Source organism: Podarcis filfolensis (assembly GCF_964270895.1).
Source record: "Podarcis filfolensis genome assembly, chromosome: 12".
NCBI classification, from domain to species: domain Eukaryota; kingdom Metazoa; phylum Chordata; class Lepidosauria; order Squamata; family Lacertidae; genus Podarcis; species Podarcis filfolensis.
The window spans coordinates 55,889,660-55,912,769 of record NC_139614.1 but is presented as its reverse complement, the minus strand read 5'-3'; the positions used below and the strand labels follow the sequence as shown (position 1 = coordinate 55,912,769).

General features: G+C 47.3%; 1 protein-coding gene across 1 annotated transcript in view; it reads right to left on the bottom strand.

Annotated features, from left to right (window-relative positions):
- Window positions 1-23,110, bottom strand: part of PTPN23 (protein tyrosine phosphatase non-receptor type 23) — a 56,995-nt gene that overhangs the window by 18,524 nt on the left and 15,361 nt on the right. Inside the window, exons 5-16 of the mRNA XM_083579210.1 lie at window positions 20,223-20,272; window positions 19,687-19,818; window positions 18,548-18,628; window positions 17,965-18,096; window positions 16,340-16,387; window positions 12,695-12,751; window positions 11,975-12,033; window positions 10,573-10,652; window positions 8,687-8,801; window positions 5,448-5,513; window positions 4,207-4,352; window positions 849-1,175 (exon numbers count right to left, since the gene is read on the bottom strand). Coding sequence (XP_083435336.1) covers window positions 849-1,175; window positions 4,207-4,352; window positions 5,448-5,513; window positions 8,687-8,801; window positions 10,573-10,652; window positions 11,975-12,033; window positions 12,695-12,751; window positions 16,340-16,387; window positions 17,965-18,096; window positions 18,548-18,628; window positions 19,687-19,818; window positions 20,223-20,272 — 1,293 coding nt within the window. The remainder of the gene's footprint in view (window positions 1-848; window positions 1,176-4,206; window positions 4,353-5,447; window positions 5,514-8,686; window positions 8,802-10,572; window positions 10,653-11,974; window positions 12,034-12,694; window positions 12,752-16,339; window positions 16,388-17,964; window positions 18,097-18,547; window positions 18,629-19,686; window positions 19,819-20,222; window positions 20,273-23,110) is intronic.

Sequence of the window (23,110 nt, the reverse complement as noted above, 5' to 3'; positions counted from 1 at the left end):
GCCCTCCCATCAGATGTCAAGGAGATAAACAACTATCTGACATTTAGAAGACATCTGAAGGCAGCCCTGTATTGGGAGTTTTTGAATGCCTGATGACAGCAAATCAAATCAAATCAAATCAAATCAAATCAAATATTATTATTATAAGGGTGGCTGTGAAGATAAGATTGAGAATCGTGCACACCGCCTTGAACTTCTTGGAGGAAAGACAGGACATATATGTAATAATGGTCTTTATATAGGTAAAGGTAAAGGCAAAGGACCCCAGGATGATTAAGTCCAGTCAAAGGTGATTGTGGGGTTGCAGCACTCATCTTGCTTTCAGGCCAAGGGAGCCGGCGTTTGTCCACAGACAGCTTTCCGGCTCATGTGGCCAGCAGGACTAAACCACTTCTGGCACAACAGAACAGTGTGACAGCAGTTTACCCTCCCGCCACATTGGTACCTATTTATCTACTTGCACCGGCATGCTTTCGAACTGCTAGGTTAGCAGGAGCTGGGACCAAACAACGGGAGCTCACCCCGTGGCGGGGATTTGAACCGCCGACCTTCCGATCGGCAATCCCAAGAGTCTCAGTGGTTTAGACCACAGCGCCACCCGCATCCCTGGTCTTTATATAGCTCTGCTTAGCAGGGGAGGAGAATGCAGCGGGGGGTTCCCCCATATTTCAGAGAGTGTAGAATCACAGAACTGTAGAGTCGGGACCCCCAAGGGTCATCCAGACCAACCCCCTGCAATGCGGGGACCGCAGCTAAAGAATCCATGATTCGCGGCGCCCGTGGGCTCGACCGGCAGGAAGCCGTAACAGAGAAGAGACGGCAGCAACCGGCTTCCTTGTCCTCCTCACCTTCCGTCAGGCTGGGGGTGGGCAAGGCGGCCCTCACTTGCTCCAGGGGGCCGCTGAGCAGCCGCAGGTTGCTGATGTGCAGGTTCATGGCCTTGTGGAGCTCCGTGTTGGTGAAGCTGGCCTTCTCGTGCACCTCCATATACTTGGCCCACTCCTTGGCTACTTCCGCCAGCCCGGAGGAGGGCGGGGTGGGAGGGGAGCCCGGCTGCGGGGGCAGCTTCCCCCCCAGCGCCTCCTTCAGCTTCTGCTCCTGGGCCTCGTCCTCATCGAGAAGGTCCTTGATCTCCTTCAGAGACGCTTCGACGTCCGTGAAAACGCCAGAGAGCACTGGAGGGGAGCAGAGGGAGAGATTTTTTTTTATTATTATTAAATATTTATTCAATTTTTCCAGTTTTGTACAAAAAGAAAAAGAAAAAGAAAAATATTAAAAACAAATCAATTTCAATATCAATTTTTCAATAACATGTTTCTTTGACTTCCTCATACCTCCCCTTCTTGTTTTCTATTTTGAATTGTTAATCCAGCAAATCCTAATCTCTTATCATTCCTTTTATCTAACGCCCTTTTTCCCCCCAATCACCTTTTTTTAAAAATTTTATAACTTAAACAATATTAATCCCAGTTCTTTTTATCATAACAGCTAGAGACCACATAAGTTCAATCCAACATCTTTTAAAGTTCATTAATTTTGTAATATTTCTGTAAATAATCCTTAAATTTCTTCCAATCTTCTTCTGCCGACTCTTCTCCCTGGTCGCGGATTCTGCCAGTCATTTCTGCCAGTCCCATACAGTCAGTCAACTTCATTTGCCATTCTTCCAGAGTGGGTAGATCTTGCGTCTTCCAGTGCTTTGCTATAAGTATTCTTGCTGCCGTTGTAGCATGCATAAAGAAAGTTCTGTCCTTCTTTGGCACCAAATGGCCGACTATGCCCAAGAGAAAAGCCTCTGGTTTCTTCAAGAAGGTATACTTAAGTACCTTTTTCATTTCATTATAAATCATTTCCCAGAAAGCCTTAATCTTTGGGCACGTCCACCAAAGGTGAAAGAATGTACCTTCAGTCTCTTTACATTTCCAACAGAGGGAGAGATTTTGAGACGTCACACCATTGGCGGGGCTGCCCATCCGTCCAAATCCCTTCCGCCTTTGCAAGTCTCCCCACGCTCCAAACTTTTAAGCCCCTGATGTCGGAGGCTTAAAGGGGGAACAGGACCTTTTCCAAGTCTTCCAATGCTTCCTTTTATATATATATATAATTTTTATTAAGAATTTCAGCAGAACAATTTATCAAAGACATATCAGCCTCATTTCCCACCCCCCTATTTTTCCCTCCCCACTCCCCAAGAAAAGCCCACCTTCTCAGCCCGGCCTGGACTTCCCTCAGCTCCTCTCTCTGGTTTTTCAGCACATGCTATTCTCTGCACATTGACAAAAGAACTGTGGGCAAGGGAAATTGATGGACTATGTGGAACTGGTGAAACTGACGCACAAACTCCGGGATAAAGGGCAACTGTGACTTTCAAGGAGAATGGGAACCTTTTACCAAGTACTTAAAGAAACAACAAAATGAACTGGACTCCTTGGCAGGTTTTGAATAAACAAACACAAATTTATTACAGTGGTACCTCGGGTTACATACGCTTCAGGTTACATACGCTTCAGGTTACAGACTCCGCTAACCCAGAAATAATGCTTCAGGTTAAGAACTTTGCTTCAGGATGAGAACAGAAATCGTGCTCCGGAGGCGCGGCAGCAGCAGGAGGCCCCATTAGCTAAAGTGGTGCTTCAGGTTAAGAACAGTTTCAGGTTAAGAACGGACCTCCGGAAGGAATTAAGTACTTAACCCGAGGTACCACTGTATTGGTAACATATAGACAGATAATTTAAGGATCCCAATGCTTCCTTCTTAAGCCTACAGACAGGGGACTTAAAGGAGAAGAGACTTGGAGGAGAACAGAAGAACAGTCTATTGGATCAGGCCATTGGACCATCTAGTCCACCATCCTGTTCTCACAGGGGCCAACAAGATGCCTGTGGGAAACCAGCAAGCAGGATTCGAACACAGGAGCCCTCTCCCCTCCTGCTGTTTCCAGGAACTGGCTTTTGGATGCATTGCTATCAGAGCAGAGCATAACTGGCATCGTTGCTAGTAGCTAATGATAGCCCTATACTCCATGAATTTGAATCATCCTCTTTTAAAGCCATCTAGAATGGTGGCCGTCGCTGTCTCCTGTGGCAGGGAGTTCCACAGTTTAACTGTGCTTCTGTGTGAAGAATTCCTTTCTTTTCTCTGTCCCGAATTTTCCAACATTCAGCTTCCCTGAACGCCTATGAGTTTAGTGTTATGAGAGAGGGAGATAAAACTTTTATCTATCCACTTTCTCCATGCCATGTCTGATTTCATAAACTGCTATCACGCCACCTCTCACCTTTCCTCCAAACTAAAAAGTCCCAAACACGGCCACCTTTCTGTATAGGGGAGTTGCTGAATCCCCTTGACCGTTTACCGTTTTGGCATCCGTTTTCCAACTTCTTCTCCAGAGGCTCAAGAAGGAAGCTTAGAAAGCCGTCTTAAAAAGCCTGTGAGCTGCTTCAAAGGGTGCTTTTGCGCACAGCTGTGATCGCTGCTCAGTGGAATAGGTAAAGGTAAAGGGACCCCTGACCATTAGGTCCAGTCGTGACTGACTCTGGGGTTGCGGTGCTCATCTCGCTTTACTGGCTGACGGAGCCGGCGTACAGCTTCCGGGTCATGTGGCCAGCATGACCAAGCCGCCTCTGGCGAACCAGAGCAGCGCACGGAAACGCCGTGTACCTTCCCGCCGGAACGGTACCTAATTATCTACTTGCACTTTGACGTGCTTTCGAACTGCTAGGTTGGCAGGAACAGGGACCGAGCAACGGGCGCTCACCCCGCCGCGGGGATTCGAACTGCCGACTTTCTGATTGGCAAGTCCTAGGCTCTGTGGTTTAACCCACAGCGCCACCCGCATCCTGCTCAGTGGAATAGCAAGGATTAAATCCTGCCGCCTTGGCTGTGCAATCTTGAAAACCAAGATTAGAATCCTGTCCTCCACCCACTGGCTGACATCGTCAAAGACATCAGCTGATGGGCATGGTTTGAGGGAAATGCTCTTGCAGGCCAAGACTGGCCCAGAGGCTGCAGGTTCCCAGCCCCAGTGTATAACATTGTTGTACTACGTGTTCCAACACAAAAGCTTACAGTCAATTGCTATATAAGTTTAAACAAGCAGCTAGTCCCTCAGCAACTCCACCACAAGTTCTCCACCCCTGGTAAAAACCTGAGCGGTCTCCTCCTTGCACGCACATACACACCTCATCCCCAGTCCCATAAACTTACCCTGCATGGACTGAACAAGGTTTTTCACGGTCTCTGGGCGCACGCTGAGCGCTGCGCATTTCTCCATCAAGACGGGTGGGATGTGGTTGTACATGTCCAGGTTGTCGACCGTCTCGGGGTCCAGCTGCAACGAGTCCATGAATTGTCTACAAAGAAAGAAGCGTGACAAGGGGGGGTCACACGGCAGAGCTTGGGTGCTCCCATCCCTAGGCGCAGCCTCAAAAGGACTGGAAATCAACAGGCATCCCCAAACTCGGCCCTCCAGATGTTTTGGGACTACAACTCCCATCATCCCTAGCTAACATGATCAGTGGTCAGGGATGATGGGAACTCTAGTCCCAAAACATCTGGAGTTTGGGGGTGCCTGCTATAACACAAACTGGTTTTTAAAAGCCTTATTTATAGCCACATCGGAGAAACTGACCCAGGAACGTTGCGTTCTCAAAGGGGAAATTCCAGCAAATTCCAAATATGACATCTTCTGGCGCCATTTTGATTAGCATATTGGCCTGAATATAAAAAACTCCAGTGGGTGCAGAATGCTGCGGCGAGGCTCCTTACGGGGTCCTCGCAGTGGGATCACATTCACCCGGTGCTATACCAGCTGCACTGGCTCCCAGTGGGGTACAGGATCAGGTTTAAGGTGCTGGTTTTAACCTTTAAAGCCCTATACAGCCTCGTACCCACGGGACCGCCTCTTCCGTTATGTCCCACGGAGGACCCTACGGTCTTCAAACAAAAACATCTTGGAGGTCCTGGGCCACAGGGAGGTTAGGCTGGCCTCAACCAGAGCCAGGGCTTCTTTGGCCGTGGCCCCAATCTGGTGGCATGCTCTGTCCCAAGAGAGTAGGGCCCTGCGAGACTTGACATCTTTCCGCAGGGCCTGCAAGACAGAGCTGTTCCACCAGGCCTTTGGTCAAGGCACAGTCTGACCCCCTCCTTTGGTTATCATCACAGAACTGTAGCCCAATAGCTTCCATGAATTTGATTTTGAATTAATTTTAAAATGAATTGGTTTTAGAATGTTGTGTTACTTTTATTGTTGTTTGCCGCTCTGAGCCCGGCTTCGGCTCGGGAGGGCAGGATATAAATAAAAATGTATTAGGATGATGATAATGATGCGGCGAGACCAACCCTGTGACCCATTAGCAAAGAGGCAGCCCCCCTCACCCCACCCTCCACGGAGGCTTCCCCCAGCCCCAACTTCAGGGTCCCAGATCCCAGGTGCCTTAAATACGTACTCCAGGACTTCGTTTTTGGCGTCTATCTTGGCCATCACTTCTCTCAACAGCTTGGCCTTCTCTTCGCTGCAAGGGAAACACAGAGGCTTATTCTATACAGAAATATCTCCGTCAACATCCACCTTGTCTAGCGTCCGTTCCGGCGAACGTCCGTGGTAAACCCAGAAGTACCAGAACAGGTTATTTCCGGGTTTGCCGCTCGCGCATGCGCAGAAGCACAAACCGCTTTGCCCTGCGTCCTTTTCGGCTAAAGGCCGGGGCTCCGGAACGGATCCCGGCCGCAAAACGAGGAACGACTATATGTTAGGTCCGCAAGCTGCATGTATTCCATCAGCTTAAGTTGCCATTCTTATTTGGTTGGGACCTCACTCATTTTCCATTTTGGGGCTAACAGAACATGGGCCGCAGTAGTGGCATACATAAATAATCTTTTTTGACACCTGGGGATTTCCGTCTGAATTATCCTCAACAAAAAGGACTCTGGGGTTTTTTTTGGAAAGTACTTTTAAACATTTTTTTTCCAATTCATTGTAAATTATTTCCCAATGCTATTTTACCCTTTAACAGGTCCACAACATACAATAGAACGTACCTTCATCTTCACTGCATCTCCAGCACTTGTAGAATAAGAGAACGAGAACATACGTTTAAAGAAGACTGGAAAATGTTTATTGAACATATTGGGGAGGGGGAATTGTGTGCACTTGAAAACGTCGGCAGCATTAAGATAAATCCAACTGTGTAAATAAGTTTTGATGGGTGTAAAGATGGAATACTGAATGGTTTAGTTTATGTAAAATATGCAGGTGTTTATGTTATGCAAAATGAACCACAGAAAGAGAAGAAGGTTAGTCATTGGTATTTTAAGGTTGTTTAAATGAATATTCTAAAATGTAAAACAGAAAATTTAATAAAAATCATAGGAAACAAGAGAAACACAGAGGCTTAGTAGAAGTCAGAGGGGCAGCATATTTATTACTATTGATATTATTATTCAAAGGGAGGGAATTCTACAGAGTAGGGCAACTGCATTAAAGGTCTGGTTTCTACATTGTGATGAACACACCTCCTGTTGATGCCTGAAGGAGATCCTCGCCTACAGACCGCAGTGATCGACTGGGGATGTAAGGAGCGAGACAATCTCTCATGCCCTATCATGGCACATATCAACTCTCTCTTATAGATAATAATTTTCATTAAATTTTCAATTTTACATTTCAAAATAAATATTTTACAAACTTTTAAATATCCGATGGCTGCCCTTCTTCTCCTTCCATGGTTCATTTTACATATCACACATTCCTGCGTATTTTACTATAACCATTCAAATCAGTTTTCCGCTTTAACATCCATCAAAAATCATTTGTTGAATTTATCTTAATGCTGCCAGAGTTTTCAGCTGTATGTACTCAATAAACATTTTCCTTCTTTAAATATACGTTCTTCTTGCTCTCTTATTCTGTGTGTTAAATCTGCAAGTTCTGCATATTCTGTCAACGTAAATTGCCATTCTTCTTTAGTTGGGACCTTGCTCACTTCCCATTTTGGGGCTAACAAAACATGGGCCTCAGTTGTTGCATACATAAATAAACTTTTCTGACACCTAGGAATTTCTGTCTGGCTTATTCCCAATAAAAAGGGCTCTGGGGTTTATTTTTTTTAAAGCAATTTTGAACATTTTTTCAGTTCATTATAAATCATTTCCCAATACACTTTTACCTTTTTACATGTCGGCCACGTATGAAAAAAAGATTCCCTCTGCTTCTTTAGACTTCTAACACATATCTGATTCTGTTTTATATATCTTAGCCAATCTAGTTACAGATAGGTAGCCGTGTTGGTCTGCCATAGTCAAAACAAAAAAAATTTTTTTCTTTCCAGTAGCACCTTAAAGACCAACTAAGTTAGTTCTTGGTATGAGCTTTCGTGTGCATGCACACTTCGTCAGATACCAACTGACGTGTGCATGCACACGAAAGCTCATACCAAGAACTAACTTAGTTGGTCTTTAAGGTGCTACTGGAAAGAAAAAAATTTTTTTTGTTTTGACTATGGCAGACCAACACGGCTACCTATCTGTAACTGGAACTATGGAAGGCACCACATTGAGCCGCATGAAATGGAAGTCCATCAACCTCTGGTATCTGAAGAAGTGTGCATGCACACGAAAGCTCATACCAAGAACTAACTTAGTTGGTCTTTAAGGTGCTACTGGAAAGAAAAAAATTTTTTTTGTTTTGACTATGGCAGACCAACACGGCTACCTATCTGTAACTGGAACTATGGAAGGCACCACATTGAGCCGCATGAAATGGAAGTCCATCAACCTCTGGTATCTGACGAAGTGTGCATGCACACGAAAGCTCATACCAAGAACTAACTTAGTTGGTCTTTAAGGTGCTACTGGAAAGAAAAAAATTTTTTTTGTTTTGACTATGGCAGACCAACACGGCTACCTATCTGTAACTGGAACTATGGAAGGCACCACATTGAGCCGCATGAAATGGAAGTCCATCAACCTCTGGTATCTGAAGAAGTGTGCATGCACACGAAAGCTCATACCAAGAACTAACTTAGTTGGTCTTTAAGGTGCTACTGGAAAGAAAAAAATTTTTTTTGTTTTGACTATGGCAGACCAACACGGCTACCTATCTGTAACTGGAACTATGGAAGGCACCACATTGAGCCGCATGAAATGGAAGTCCATCAACCTCTGGTATCTGACGAAGTGTGCATGCACACGAAAGCTCATACCAAGAACTAACTTAGTTGGTCTTTAAGGTGCTACTGGAAAGAAAAAAATTTTTTTTGTTTTAGCCAATCTAGTTAAATACCATCTATGGATCCTTCTCAAATAATTCTCTTTCAATGAATAAAATGCAGTAAATTTCAGGTCGCTTTTCCGAAGTTTCTCCCGGAAGTTAAAATCTAGGCACAGGTCAACTCTTGGCCCACAATACTCCCACCCTCTTCCTGTTTAGGGTTCTTAATTTTTGCTGTTTTATCGTATTTTTAATATTCTGTTGGGAGCCAGCTAGAGTGGCTGGGGAAACCCAGCCATATGGGCAGGGTATAAATAATAAATTCTTCTCCTTCGTTAATAAATTCTTTTCCTTCTTCTCCTTGCCTTGTTATCAAGCCTCCCATCTCGACCCTTTAATCCCCACCTGTTTTCCTGCAGCCCCCCCCATGGACCTGGCAGGCAAAACAGTCTCCCAGAATGCAAAGCAGCTGCTCACCTGTAGAGCGAAGAGGCCTCATGGGCAGCCATTGGAACCAGCTTGGCAAAAATGTCGGGGCCTGTGACAGCCGGGTCTGTGGGGTTGACTGGAAGGGCTTTCACCAGAGGTGCACCTGCAGATGAAGTAATGTTGGCTTAATAAAGAATTTGAGGACAGAGTTGATTCCTAAAAAAGGGAAAGGTAAAGGAAGCCTGGATGGTTAAGTCCAGTCAAAGGCGACTATGGGGTTGTGGCGCTCATCTCGCTTTCAGGCCAAGGGAGCCGGCGTTTGTCCGCAAACAGTTTTCCGGGTCATGTGGCCAGCAGGACTAAACCAGAACACTGTGATGGAAACCAGAGCACACGGAAATGCCGTTTATCTTCCCGCCGGAGTGGTATCTATTTATCTACTTGAACTGGTGTGCTTTTGAACTGCTAGGTTGGCAGGAGCTGGGACAGAGCAACGGGAGCCACCCCATCACGGGGATTCAAACTGCTGACCAGCAAGCCCAGGAGGCTTAGTGGTTTAGACCACAGTGCCACCCGCGTCCCTAGAGGTGATACCTAGGCTACACTGGACCCATGGAGTGCTGATAATCTTGTAGCTTCTATAAATGTTTGAGTTTACCCAGTTCTGCATGCTTATTTGGCTTTTATTATTATGACTACATTTACCGTATTTTTCGCTCTATAAGACGCACCTAGTTTTTGGAGGAGGAAAACAAGAAAAAAAATATTCTGAATCTCAGAAGCCAAAACAACAAGAGGGATCGCTGTGTAGCGAAAGAAGCAATCCCTCTTGCTGTTCTGGCTTCTGGGATAGCTGCGCAGCCTGCATTCGCTCCGTAAGACGCACACACATTTCCCCTTAACTTTTTAGGAGGGAAAAAGTGAGTCTTATAGAGCAAAAAATACAGTATATCCCACCCTTCCTCACTTTTGTGGGTAGCGATTTAACAAGTTGTAAAGAAGTTCAAACAGCCCACAACAAAAGACAAGGTAAGACAGCGGCCAATGACTGCCACAAAAGCCCAGCCCATCAAGATGCAGCAAAACCTTCCCCAATATCATGGCGTCAGCAGGAAACATCTGACGAAAGATCCCCCGCTAGCCCCCGCTCAAAGCCTGGGAGAATAAGAAAGTTTTTGATCGTCATCAAAAGGCAGCCAAAAGTGATGCCAATCAGCTTTCAAAACTACCCGCTGCACATTTATGCTTTGGGTAGCCCTATGCTACATCCGATATGATGGATGTTGCGGAAAAATGCATGATGGGAGTTGTAGTTCAAAACATCTGGAGGGCGCCTGGTTGGGGAAGGATGGGCTCCTTCTGCCCTACCCAAGACCAGCAGGCAGAGAAGGCGATAGGGATTGCTCCAAAGCTGGGATAGCTCAGCTGGTAGAGCGTGAGAGTCTTAATCTCAGGGTTGTGGGTTTGAGTCACACGTTGCGGAAGATATTCCTGCATATGTTTTGACTCCACAGAGTGGGAAGTGACGGAGACAGGATGTTTGTGTTCCTGTGTTCCGTGAAGTGGGACTGTTTGTTCTTTTTCTCTTTGCTGTCTGATGCTAGAGAGAGAGGGAGCCATGTTTCAGTGCTCCGTGTGTGTTTATATGTAAATAAAGTAGACTAGCCAAAATGCTGAGTTGCTGGGGTTCTGTCACGCAAGCCACGAAGACTCTGCGGATCCCCAAGTGTGCCGGTGTTGTTTGGCATCGGTCGCTGCGATGTATGGGCAGAAGAAAGCTAGTGAAGCTCCCGAACAATCGACCAGGAGGGAGAGAACATGCCAGTCGGGCATGTGTCTCTGCCAGGGTCCTACTCGAGTGTAGGCCGAACTCCTGACCGCGGGGGCCCCATCTAACTTTACAATTCTGTGAAAACAGAGTGTCTTGACTTTACCTTTCACTGACTGCAAGGTATCCAGAGCAGGGACAGCCTCGTGGTAGATGAAGTCATTGTCCTTTTTGGCAGAGTTGTACCTGCAAAGCGACAACAAGCTTGAAGGGCATTGCTGCTGGGGGGGGGGCTCTTTGGGGGCAGATGCCCAGGAAGAAGTATCACATATTTTTGCTCCAAGTACAGTTCCAAGAAAGCAACCAATATCAAAGGGTTTTCAAAGGGTGTTCTGTTTAGGGATGCCCCACGCCCAAAGTCAGAGGAACCACAACTACAGACAGGGGGACTTTTTAGGGGGGGCTCCAGAAATGTGGGGAATACTAGGTAAAAGCCAAACTTGGAAAGAGGGAAGGAGGCGGGGGTATTCTGGTCAGTAACTCCTTACTTCCCAAGCCCAAAGTGAAAACTTGCAAATCTGTGTGCACGTCTTTCTCTTTCAATTGAAACTTTCCCAACATAGAATACGATAAAAAAACAGATGAATCTGAATAAAAATGGAAAAAGTAAATAAAGAAAAAAAGAGGAAGAAAATAATGCAAAGCTCTCTATCAGAGGGAGATCTTAATTAACCCTTGTCTCGCATAAAAAGGGGGTGGACCCTCAAAGCTCTCAACTGTGAGCGTCTCTTTCTTTTCCCATGCGTGTATTTCATGAATTCATTACTCTATGTAGAGTAACTTAGGAATCCAAACGCATGGTCCACAAATGACAACATTTTGGAGGTCCCAGGTCGCAAGGTGGTTAGATCGGTCTCAACTAGGGCCAGGGCCTTTTCAGTGCTGGGCCCGACTTGGTGGAACGCTCTGTCACAAGAGACCAGGGCCCTGCGGGGCTTGACATCTTTCCGCAGGGCCTGCAAGACAGAGCTGTTCCGCCTGGCCTTTGGTTTGGACTCAGTCTGACCCTTATGTTTCCCTCCCCTTACGGTCTTGATTTATCGGCTACTTGTAAAATGAGGCTGCATTTTAAATTGCATTTTAACCTGTATTTTAATTTCTTTTTCTTTTTCCTCTATTATGTTTTTACTGTGATTCTATTGGTGTTAGCTGCCCTGAGGCCAGCTCTGGCCGGGGAGGGCAGGGTAAAATTATTTATTATTATTATTAAGTGGTTTTTTTTTTAAAAAAAGGTTTTCTAGTCCTCATGGTTTCACAGAATCACAAAAATATGGAGGGAATGCCTGGAAGAGCAGAACTGAGCAAAGCAAAGGTCTACGGGTGAGACCATCAGACCCGTCAACATCTGACTTCTGATTGACAGTGGGTCTCCCAATTTCCAGACAGGAGTGTGTCCCCCCCCCCTCTGCACCAGGCAGGTTCTCTTGGTGCAGAGCTGAGATTAGGGAAGGGAACCGGTGTGACACGGGCCCAGGCATGCAAAGAGTTAACGGGTAGCAGCAACTCACTTCCCTCCAATGACATCCATGGTGAACCTCAGGGCTTCCTGCACCGTCTCAGGCTGACCCTGCAAGAAGAAATGTCAGGTTCAAAACATATCCATAATAAGCAGGTGGTCCGGAGGCAAAGATGGCGGGAGGCAAGATAAAGGTACACCAACAATTCCCAAAGTAGGCAGTAGCAGCCACTGGGGGGATTCTCTAGGTAAAGGTAAAGGGACCCCTGACCATTAGGTCCAGTCGTGGCCGACTCTGGGGTTGTGGCGCTCATCTCGCTTTACTGGCCGAGGGAGCCAGCGTACAGCTTCCGGGTCATGTGGCCAGCATGACTAAGCCACTTCTGGCAAACCAGAGCAGCGCATGGAAATGCCGTTTACCTTCCCGCTGGAGCGGTACCTATTTATCTACTTGCACTTTGACGTGCTTTCGAACTGCTAGGTTGGCAGGAGCAGGGACCGAGCAACGGGAGCTCAGCCCGTTGCGGGGATTCGAACCGCTGACCTTCTGATCGGCAAGTCCTAGGCTCTGTGGTTTAACCCACAGCGCCACCCGCGTCCCTTGGGGGGATTCTCTAGTAGGAAGCTAAGAGGCAAGGGGGGCAGCGGGGAGGGGGCGCAGCCATCAACAGCCCCTCCTCCATCAATTGGTCCAATCCTCTTTTGAAGCCATCCAAGTTGGGGGCCATCATTGCCTCCACAGTTTAACTAAGTAACTTTTAAAGCCACTTACCTTGGCCAGTTTGATGGCTTCATTGAGCTTGTCCAGAGCACTCTGGAAGTAGATGACCTGCAAAGGGGGCAGAGATTCAGTCAACCAAAGTCCACTGTCAAACGGGCTATGCTTTCTATTAAAAGTAAGAAAACTGACCCTTTGAATTTAATTCTAAATTATATACCGTAAACGTGGGAGATTACAAGGGGTCAAAAAAAAATGGATGTACCGTGCCATATCAGAAGCAAAAAAACTTGTTTTGATGAACTGGAAGAGCCGCAAAAAGATCACATTGAGCACATGGATTGATAATATGGACAGACTAGCTGCATACGAACGAATTGCATATCGACGCAAACTAAGAATGGATAAATATGAAGAAATTTGGAAGGAATACTTAAGTGATAAGGCGGATAGTGGTGGGAAGTAGGGGGAGGAGAGAGAGGTGGGGAAATATTGATAAAAAGGTGTAGTTATAGGTATATCAGTACTCAAATCTGAATTGTTAAATTGTGTTATTAATGTTATTGTGGTTTTTGTTTAAGTGTTTTTTGTGGTTGCTGTTTGTATTGAAAAAAATGATTAAATAAATTAAACACACACACACACACACACACACACAGAGAGAGAGAGAGAGAGAGAGAGAGAGAGAGAGAGAAAACTGAGCCTTTCTCTCTCACACGCTATAATAAATAAATAAATAAATTTTATTTCTGCCCTGCCCTCCCCAACCAAGACTGGGCTCAGGGCGACTAACATCCAATATAAAACAATTGATTGAAATGCAGCTTAAAAATCAAGAATAAAATACAACACCAAAACATTAAAACGCAACCTCATTTAAGTGGAAACTCAATCAAAAACTTGTTGAGGGATGAAAACATCAAATCCAGACTGGTCCTACGTGGGCCAGAAAAAAGTCAGGGAAGTCCCCAAACGGGAGTTCCGTCACAGAAGGAGAAAGGAAAAAGGAAAGAGGGGAAGGGGATCAAGTTGATTCCAAGCCAAAGGCCAGGCGGAACAACTCTGTCTTACAGGCCCTGCAGAAAGAAATCAGATCCTGATTTATTATAAGAATTTCAAGGTCTCAAACATAGAATAAATATTCATAAATGCATGCATATCTAAATATATGAACCACATGTCTTAAATAGTATAGGAGAGCAATCCTGAAGCCATTTTGACTCTCCCAATGACCTCAAATATTCCTCTGCAGCAAGGGAGGCAAATGGGGAAATCCTTCCCACTGCCTTTTTGCTTGCAAATCCTGTCTTAAGGACGTGTTTGTGGATGAATAGGGTGAGCCTGTGACCTGGACTCAGGATTAAAGTATTAACCATCACAAAATAATGGCTAGACTGCCCAGGTAATGCAATCAGTGACCATTATCAGGTATCCTGGAAGACAGGATTTCTGCTGGAGACCGCGTCCCTTCTGTGATGTATGTAAGATGTTTCAGGGGGGTGGTCTTGGGGAACAGGGTGGGCAATTTCAAAGGTCTATATAAGGGCTTGTGCACCATTGTTCAGGGTTCTCCTCCCTCCTGCGTGTGATGAGTGGGGACCCTGTTGCAACAGTTCCTTGAATAAAAATCAGGCTTACTGGCCGCTTCGCTTCTCAATATACTCTGGTTGGCCTCTGTTACTTTCTCCTACCAATAGGGAACCCACTTATCCAGTCTGGATAGTTAGCCTTGGTGAAGACTGACGTTTTTATCCCAAAAAAAGTTTTGATTGAGTTTCCACTGAAATAAGGCTGCATTTTAATGTTTTAGTGTTGTATCTTAATCTTGTTTTTAAGCTGTATTTCAATCAATTGTTTTTATATTTGGCGTTAGCCGCCCTGAGCCCGGTCTGGCTGGGGAGGGCGGGGTATAAATAAAAATTATTATTATTATTATGGACTTTATATGGGCTCTGGAATACCCCATAAAGCAGTTTTTCTTATAACACACATAAATTCCCTGCAGGTAGAGAACTTGCATGCAGGGAGTGCCATAACAGAGGGTCATCTCATCACAAGAAGCCCCACTTGCAGCCTGAAGTCCATTTGCAGGGCTTCCGCCACACCTGCCATGTGTGAGGACTAGTGCCTTAGGTAGTCATAGATGTGGCAAGGGAACAAAAGAAGCTCCTTCTGGACTCATCCTGGCAAGGGCTTCAAAGGGAGGTCTGCGTCAGGAAGAGAAGGACGGGCTCCCTCGCTCTCCCCTGTGCCTCCTCCCCTTCTAACCCCATCTCCCAACCACAGCTGTCCTTCAGTTATTGTAACATCAACAATACAAGGGCAAGGCTGAAGGTTTCGCTGTTTGGGGCAAGTGACAGCTGTGGTCAATTAGAAGCCTGTATTACAAGGCCAAGACATTAATAGGCAAGATGTTAAATTGTTCTTATATGCAACACCAGCGGCAAGAGTACTGTTAGCCCAGAAACGGAAGCGAGAAGAAATTCCGACGAAAGAAGAATGGAAGACGAAATTAATGGACTATGCAGAATTGGACAAAATGACAGGAAGGATTCGAAACCTGTGGGACCAGAGATTTACAGAAGATTGGAAGAAGTATATGAATTATTTGAAGAGCAGCTGCAATCAACAAATTACACTAGTAGGAATACAAGAAGTTTTGTAAGGAGAAACATACGAAGTGTTATAAAGTAGAAAACGGTAGAGATATTGGTTACGAGTTTGAAATGTAATAGGGAAAATAAGAAATGCATACTAAGAGATTCAATTGGGAAATTTCCAGACAGGACTGATGGAAGTCAAAAAAATTGAATAAGATGTAAAAGTATGTTTAATTACTGTTGAAAACGGTATGTTAAAACACACACACACACACACACACACACACACACACACAGTGGTACCTCAGGTTAAGTACTTAATTTGTTCCGGAGTCCGTACTTAACCTGAAACTGTTCTTAACCTCAAGCACCACTTTACTTAATGGGGCCTCCTGCTGCCGCCGGAGGATGATTTCTGTTCTCATCCTGAAGCAAAGTTCTTAACCCAAGGTAATATTTCTGGGTTAGCGGAGTCTGTAACCTGAAGCGTCTGTAACCTGAAACGTATGTAACCCGAGGTACCACTGTGTGTGTGTGTGTGTTTGTGTGTGTGTGTGTGTGTGTGTGTGTGTGTGTGTGTGTATCTATATCATCCATATCCATATATATGCCTGTATTACAAGGTTCAGCACCACGGACAGCGCAAAACCTGCCCCAGCCTCTCTACCCCACACCTATTGCAGAATCACGGAATTGTAGAATCGGAAGGCACCCCAAAGGACATCTAGTCCAACCCCTTGCAATGCAGGGACCACAGCTCAAAATCCCTGACAGATGGCCAGCCAATCTCCCTTTAAAGACCTCCACAGAAGGAGAGCCCACCACTTTCCGAAGGAGCCTGTTCCACTTTCAAACAGCTCCTGCTGTCAATTCTTCCTAATATTGAGTCGGAATCTCCTTCCTCGAAATTTGAAACTGCTGGTTCCGGTCCCACTCTCTGGAGCAGAGGGAAACAAGCTTGCTCCATCGCCCACCTGACAGCCCTTCAGGTATTTGAAGATGGCTATCTTCTCGCCTCTCATCATCCAGGAGATCGACTGCGGCAAGCAGTTTGTGAGTTCTCCACCCACCCCAGAACTTTGGAAGCAAACAGGCTTACCCTCTCGCCGTACTTCTGCTGCTCCTCCGCCTGCTTACCCATGTGCAACTGAAAGACAGAGAAGAATCACAGTTCTTGTAGCAGCCAGCCAGACACAGCACCCCTGGGTTGGTCCCAGGCACCACTGGCATCGCCTCCATCCGTCCCACAAACCCTCATCCCTCGCGCAGTAAGCTGAAATCAAAAGCTCAACCCACACGCATAACCCCACAGACAGAAGGGGCTGGGAGGAACAGACAGGCGAGTTCTTCCCATAAAGCCTCATTCCAGTGCTCCCATCCCGGTGAGGGTTGAGACGACAGAGCCAATAAGAGCCTTCAGGTTCCAACACAAACCAAAGGATAATAATAATAGAAAATAAATTATTTGTACCCCGCGCATCTGGCTGGGCTTTTCCAGCCACGCTGGGCGGCTTCCAACAAAATATTAAAATACAATAATCTATTAAACATTAAAAGCTTCCCTAAACAGGGCTGCCTTCAGATGTCTTCTAAAAGTCAGAGAGTTGTTGTTCTCTTTGACATCTGGTGGGAGGGCATTCCACAGGGCAGGTGCCACTACCGAGAAGGCCCTCTGCCTGGTTCCCTGTAACTTGGCTTCTCACAGCGAGGGAACTGCCAGAAGGCCCTCGGCGCTGGACCTCAGCATCCGGGTAGAACGATGGGGGTGGAGACGCTCCTTCAGGTATACTGGACCGAGGCCGTTTAGGGCTTGAAAGGTCAGCACCAACACTTTGAATTGTGCTCGGAAACGTACTGGGAGCCAATGTAGGTCTTTCAAGACCGGTGTTATGTGCTCTCGGCGGCTGCTCCCAGTCACCAGGCTAGCTGCCGCATTCTGGATTAGTTGTAGTTTCCGGATCACCTTCAAAGAGTGCATTGCAGTAGTCCAAGCGAGAGATAACCAGAGCATGCACCACTCTGGCGAAGCAGTCCACAGGCAGAAAGGGTATGTTTATTTTCCACCTCTCCATTTTGAATCTCTGGCCCCATATCTGCACAAACGTATTAATTAATTACCGTCGCTAGGTTCATAGCGGGGCAATCAGAATAAGGGCCACTAACTGACAGCTGATTCAGGACTTTGAAATGTGCTCTTATATCAAACTTCCTTTTCTGCGTATACTGTAATGCTTTACTGTTGCTATGACCATTGGCTAATGCGAATAAAGTTTTATCTTATCTTATCTAACCAAGGGACGCGGGTGGAGCTGTGGGTTAAACCACAGAGCCTAGGACTTGCCAGTCAGAAGGTCGGCGGTTCAAATCCCCGCGACGGGGTGAGCTCCTGTTGCTCGGGTCCCTGCTCCTGCTACCTAGCAGTTCGAAATCACACCAGTGCAAGTAGATAAATAGGTACCACTCCGACGGGAAGGTAAACGGCATTTCCGTGCACTGCTCTGGTTCGCCAGAAGCACCTTAGTCATGCTGGTCACATGACCCGGAAGCTGTACGCCGGCTCCCTCGGCCAAGAAAGCGAGATGAGCGCCGCAACCCCAGAGTCGGCCACAACTGGACCTAATGGTCAGGGGTCCCTTTACCTTTACCTAACCAAAGGATGAAGTGTGGGTGGTCATGTTGGGAGAAGCCCAGCTCACCAGAGCAGGGTCCGCCCGGGATACTTACATGGGCCACGGCAGCGAAATAATAGATCTTCATCTGCACCAGCTTCTTCCAGTCCTTCTGAATCTTCCCCAGCAGGGAGGCTGTTTCAGAGTTCTCCAAAGCTCGACACGCTTCTTTGTAGTAATCCACCACCTTGGGAAGGGAATTTGGGAGGGCAGGAAAGGTTCTGAGTGACTGCTGCTTTAGATGCTGACAAATTTTCCCCACTGCAGGAGCCGAACCAACCGATGCGTACCACGAGAAAGGGGAACCCAACTGAACATTTGGAAGAACTTTCTAAAGATAAGTGGATTCTCCTTCACTCAAGGTTTTAATGCAGAATTTGGATGGCCATTTGTTGGGGATTCTTGAGCTGGGACTCCTGAATTGCAAGGGGTTTGGCTAGATGGCCCTTGGGGGTCTTGTCTGATTCTACAGCTCCATCGGGAAGGGCATGTGGGACAGCCCTGTCAAGCAAACCTAACCGCACAGCAAAAAATGCACCTGGCTGCTTTAGAGGAAGGCCCTAACCTGCCCCAGGCTCAGGGAGAGGCCACTTTTCAGGCACTAGTCACCCAAGTTCAAGGCTCCCCAAACTGCTCACCTGGGCGCTGATCCTGGCCACAAGGAAGCTCTTCCGGTTGTCCAGCATCGATTTCTCCAGAAGGCACTCCTGGGCCTGGCCCTTTAGACATGCAGGAGACGAAGAAATAAACAATAATAATAATAATAATTTTTTATTTATACCCCGCCCTTCCCGGTTCAGAAAACCAGGCTGAGGGCGGCTAACAACAAATTTAAAACACTCAATTGATGCAACAAAAAACAGCATAAAATACAGTATAAGGTGTGAATAACAATAAATTCAGAATTCGAAAATCAATTTAGGGGGAAATCCATCCAATAAACATCAGATGATCACCAGGGCTAGCTGGCTAAATTAGTCCTATTTGGGCCAGCGAGGAGACCAGGGGAGAATTAGCTGTGGGATCCCTGAGCGGGTAATCTTCATAAAAAGGGGAGGGGGAGGGAAGGAAGGGGAATAAAAGATCAGGCTAAGTTCAAATTCAAAGACAGGCGGAATAGCTCTGCCTTAGAGGCCCTGCAGAAGGAAGTTAAATCCAGCAAGGCCCTGGTCTCATGGGACAGAGCATTCCACCGGGTCGGAGCCACCACTGAGAAGGCCCTGGCCCTGGTGGAGGATAGTCTGACTTCCTTAGGGCCCGGGACCTCTAAACTATGGTTATTCATGGACCTTAAGGTCCTCTGCGGGGCATACAAGATGCTCTCAGTTACGGTGTTCTATAGCCTTGGACGCAAGGCTGCAGGTGACCTCAAGAGAGTAGTCCACTGCAGCTACTGTCGCATGAGCAGAGATCACCTCTAGGAAGCACATTTTAAAATCGCCCAGCCCAGTTACAACAATGAGTCGCCCTGCTCTGTCCTCTGCTTTGGAAATACATGGAGGAGACAGCTGTCAATGGCCACTAGCCACGATGGCTTGGCTCTAGCCTCCACAGTTGGAGGCAGAAAGTGCTTCTGGGCACCAGTTAGCGGAAGCCACAGGAGGGGAGAAAGAGGGTCTTGTGTTCAAATCCTGCTTGCTGGTTTCCTATTAGGGCTTCTGGTTGGCCACTGCAAGTGGACTAGTTGGCCCTTTGACTCCCCTTCTGTTCTCAGCACCTTCACCAAGGGGCAGACCAGGCCAGAGGAACTTCCCCTCACCCCACCCCCAGATCTTACCAGCATGAGGTTGATATTGAGGTTAAGGATCTGATGGCTCATGTCTACGCTGTAGGAATGAGGGAAGTGGTCCCGGAGGTAAGCAAACGCCCCAGCCGCACACTGGAAATGGGTGCAGGAGACCTTCATGCCCTGCAAGACACAATGGGGTTTTTTTTTGGGGGGGGGGAGAGAGTTGCATTTTCAACAAGCCCAGCTAGAAGACCCCCAAGGAAGATCAACCCAAACGCACACAAACTGAATTTCTCTCTCAAAAAACCCCCCCATATATACCATTTGCTTGTAGAAAACTCAAAGCGGTTTACAAAAAAGGCGAAACAAAAAAGGCGAAACCATCAATTACCGTACATAAATAAGCAAATAAATGCACTGCTACATGCATTGGGCTCATAGGAAGCAACCCTGCTGACAATGGTGAGAATTTTAACTAAGCTCTTTAAAAAACTGGATTTTTTAAAAGCCCCAAAATACTAATTGGAGGTGCCTTTGATGCTATTAACCTGGCGAGGGGGGGAACTGAAAGCACAAAGCCTTACCTCCTCAGATACTCTTTTGTCCATTGCTCCGAGCATGGAATGCAATGCGCCTGGGGGAGGAGAGAGGGAAAGGGTGAGGGGCGGCATCGTCCAATAGGCAGCGGCTCCCCAGGCGTTCTCCCCCTGCCTACTACTACGGAGAGTATTTTATTATTCATTTGCACAGCCGAAAAGCCGTAACAGAGCAAGATACATCCAACAGAATAAAAACACTTTGCCCAGTTAACGTGGTTATTGAAACTAGGCATTCTGCCAAATAAAAATTTGTTTCCCTGAAGAATTTAACTCAATGTTCCTCCTCAAAACTGTGGTCCTAAAGGCGAAAGAGGCTATCTTTCCAGAAATGTCAGGGGACCAGTCCCCCAATGAAAATTGACCAAGTACCCAGTTGCTCTGATGGTTGAGAGACTTACCATATTTTTCGCTCCATAGGACGCACTTCTTCCCTCTTAAAAACTAAGGGGAAAAGTCTGTGCGTCCTATGGAGCGAATGCAGGGGGGAGGCAGGCAGGAAAAGCCCCCAAGAGCCGCACACAAGCTTCACGCGGCTCTTGCGGGCTTTTCTCCAGGAGGGAGAAGGGACTGACATGGCCAGTCAGTCCCTTCTCCCTCCTCGTAGAAAAGCCCACAGGAGCCGCGCACTCCTTAAAGGGTGCGCGGCTCCTGTGGGCTTTTGCGGGAGGTGGGGGAATTGCCATAGGCTAAAGAAGCCAAGGCAGCGAGCGCAATCCATCCCACTCGTTGTTTTGGCTTCTTTAGCCTTGTGCAGCCTCTCCTGGCTGGAGAGGTTGCGCCCGGCTATGGCAGAAGCCAAGGCAGCGAGCAGGATGGATTGCGCTCGCTGCCTTGGCTTCTTTAGCCACGCTTCTTTAGCCACGCTGGAGAGGTTTAGCTCCCGGCTGGAGAGGTTGCACGGCTATGGCAGAAGCCAAGACAGCCAGCGGGATGGATCCCGCTCACTGTCTTGGCTTCTTTGCTCTTTGGGGCTGGGGGGGGGGGACCCGTGCTTCCCCCGCAGCCCCGAGAAGCTTTCTTGATTTCCCTCTCTAAAAACTAGGTGCGTCTTTTGTTCCGGTACGTTCTATAGAGCAAAAAATACGGTAAATCTTGGAATGAGGCTGCTCTCAAGCCCTTGCAGTCTGGGCCAAGGAGCTGGGAATAGAGACGCCCCTTTTCAGAACAGACTCCTTGGCCAATCTTCCCCTCCAGGCAGACACGGCAAGAGGCAACTGCTTCTTGTACCCTCCTCCCACCAGGCAATTCCCACTGCAGGGGATGAGCAAGCTGACATGCCCACGATCTGCCGCAGCCAGGAAGAACAGGGCCTCTATTGTCTCCCAGAGCTACACAAAAAGCTCTCTACAACCCAGCTCAGACTTTTCCCAGCAATAATAATAATAATAATAATAATAATAATAATAATAATAATTTATTATTTGTACCCCACCACGTGACCCGGAAGTGTCTTCGGACAGCGCTGGCTCCCAGCCTCTTAAGCGAGATGAGCGCGCAACCCTAGAGTCGGACACGACTGGCCCGTACGGGCAGGGGTACCTTTACCTTTACCTTTTTACCCTGCCCATCTGGCTGGGTTTCCCCAGCCACTCTGAGCGGCTTCCACAGAGACCAAAACTACACTAAAATGTCACACATTAAAACCTTCCCTGAACAGGGCTGCCTTAAGATGTCTTCTGAATGTCAGGTAGTTGTTTATCGTTTTGACATCTGGTGGGAGGGCGTTCCACAGGGCGGGCGCCACTACTGAGAAGGCCCTCTGCCTGGTTCCCTGTAACTTGGCTTCTCGCAGGGAGGGAACCGCCAGAAGGTCCTCGGAGCTGGACCTCAGTGTCCGGGCAGAATGATGGGGGTGGAGACGCTCCTTCAGGTATACAGGACTGAGGCCATTTAGGGCTTTAAAGGTCAGCACCAACACTTTGAATTGTGCTCGGAAACGTGGCAAGGCCAGAAAAGCACACGGGTGTCCGGCAGTGGCTGCTTCTAAATATTTTGGTGCCTCTCCTCACCCCGTTAGATGAGAGTCTCAAAGTATCGCCAATTACATTTCTCATCTGCCCAGTCCTGGAAGGTTCAGTGCAGGCAACAAGACAAAACACAGAAACATGTGAAGATACTCATTGAAGCAGCGTTTGCCAACCTCTTGCCTGTTTGGATACTGCCAGAAAGACGGGGACACCAGGCAGGCCCCCAGCTGGCTCCAGCCACCGGCCGGTAGCTGGTCTCTCTTGGAACAGCATCAAACAGCGACACGAGCCTCAGATACATTTAGAGACTCGTACACACTCTGTCAGCAGAATGTGTCAATCACCTCACAGCAGAAGAGGCGGACAGAGAGATGTGCAAGCATAATGTACAGCATTTTATTCAGCATAGTTCCGGAACAAACATGTCTGCTTCCCTTCGTCTCCAGCAAAACAGCAGTAACACAAAAGCTATACACAAATGGAAGTTCCCAGCGAGTGCTGGAAGTAAACAGGCATGTGACACACAACAGCCTGTTCCCTTTTAAGGTGGAACGGAACTACATCCTAACAGCGCCCTCCAGATCTTATGGATCACGACTTCCAAGGGTGGCTGGGGCTGAGGGGATCTGCGGTCGAAAATGTCTGGAATGCACCAGGTTGGCAAAAGGCTGCTTTGAAGTCTCATTGGTTACAGACAGGCCAGCGCAAAGCAGCCAGTCTTCCAGGAAGCAATGCAACGTGGACCGTCGGAGCAGGAGGCTCAGGCAGTAGGAAAGCACTGGTGCATCTTGTCGGCATCTCTGCTCGGCCAAGCTGATAAAGCCTCATTTTCCTCTGGCTGAGCCTTCGGAATCGCCTCTGACGAATAATTAACAACCTGAGCCTTTGATGAGGCTCCAAGGCACG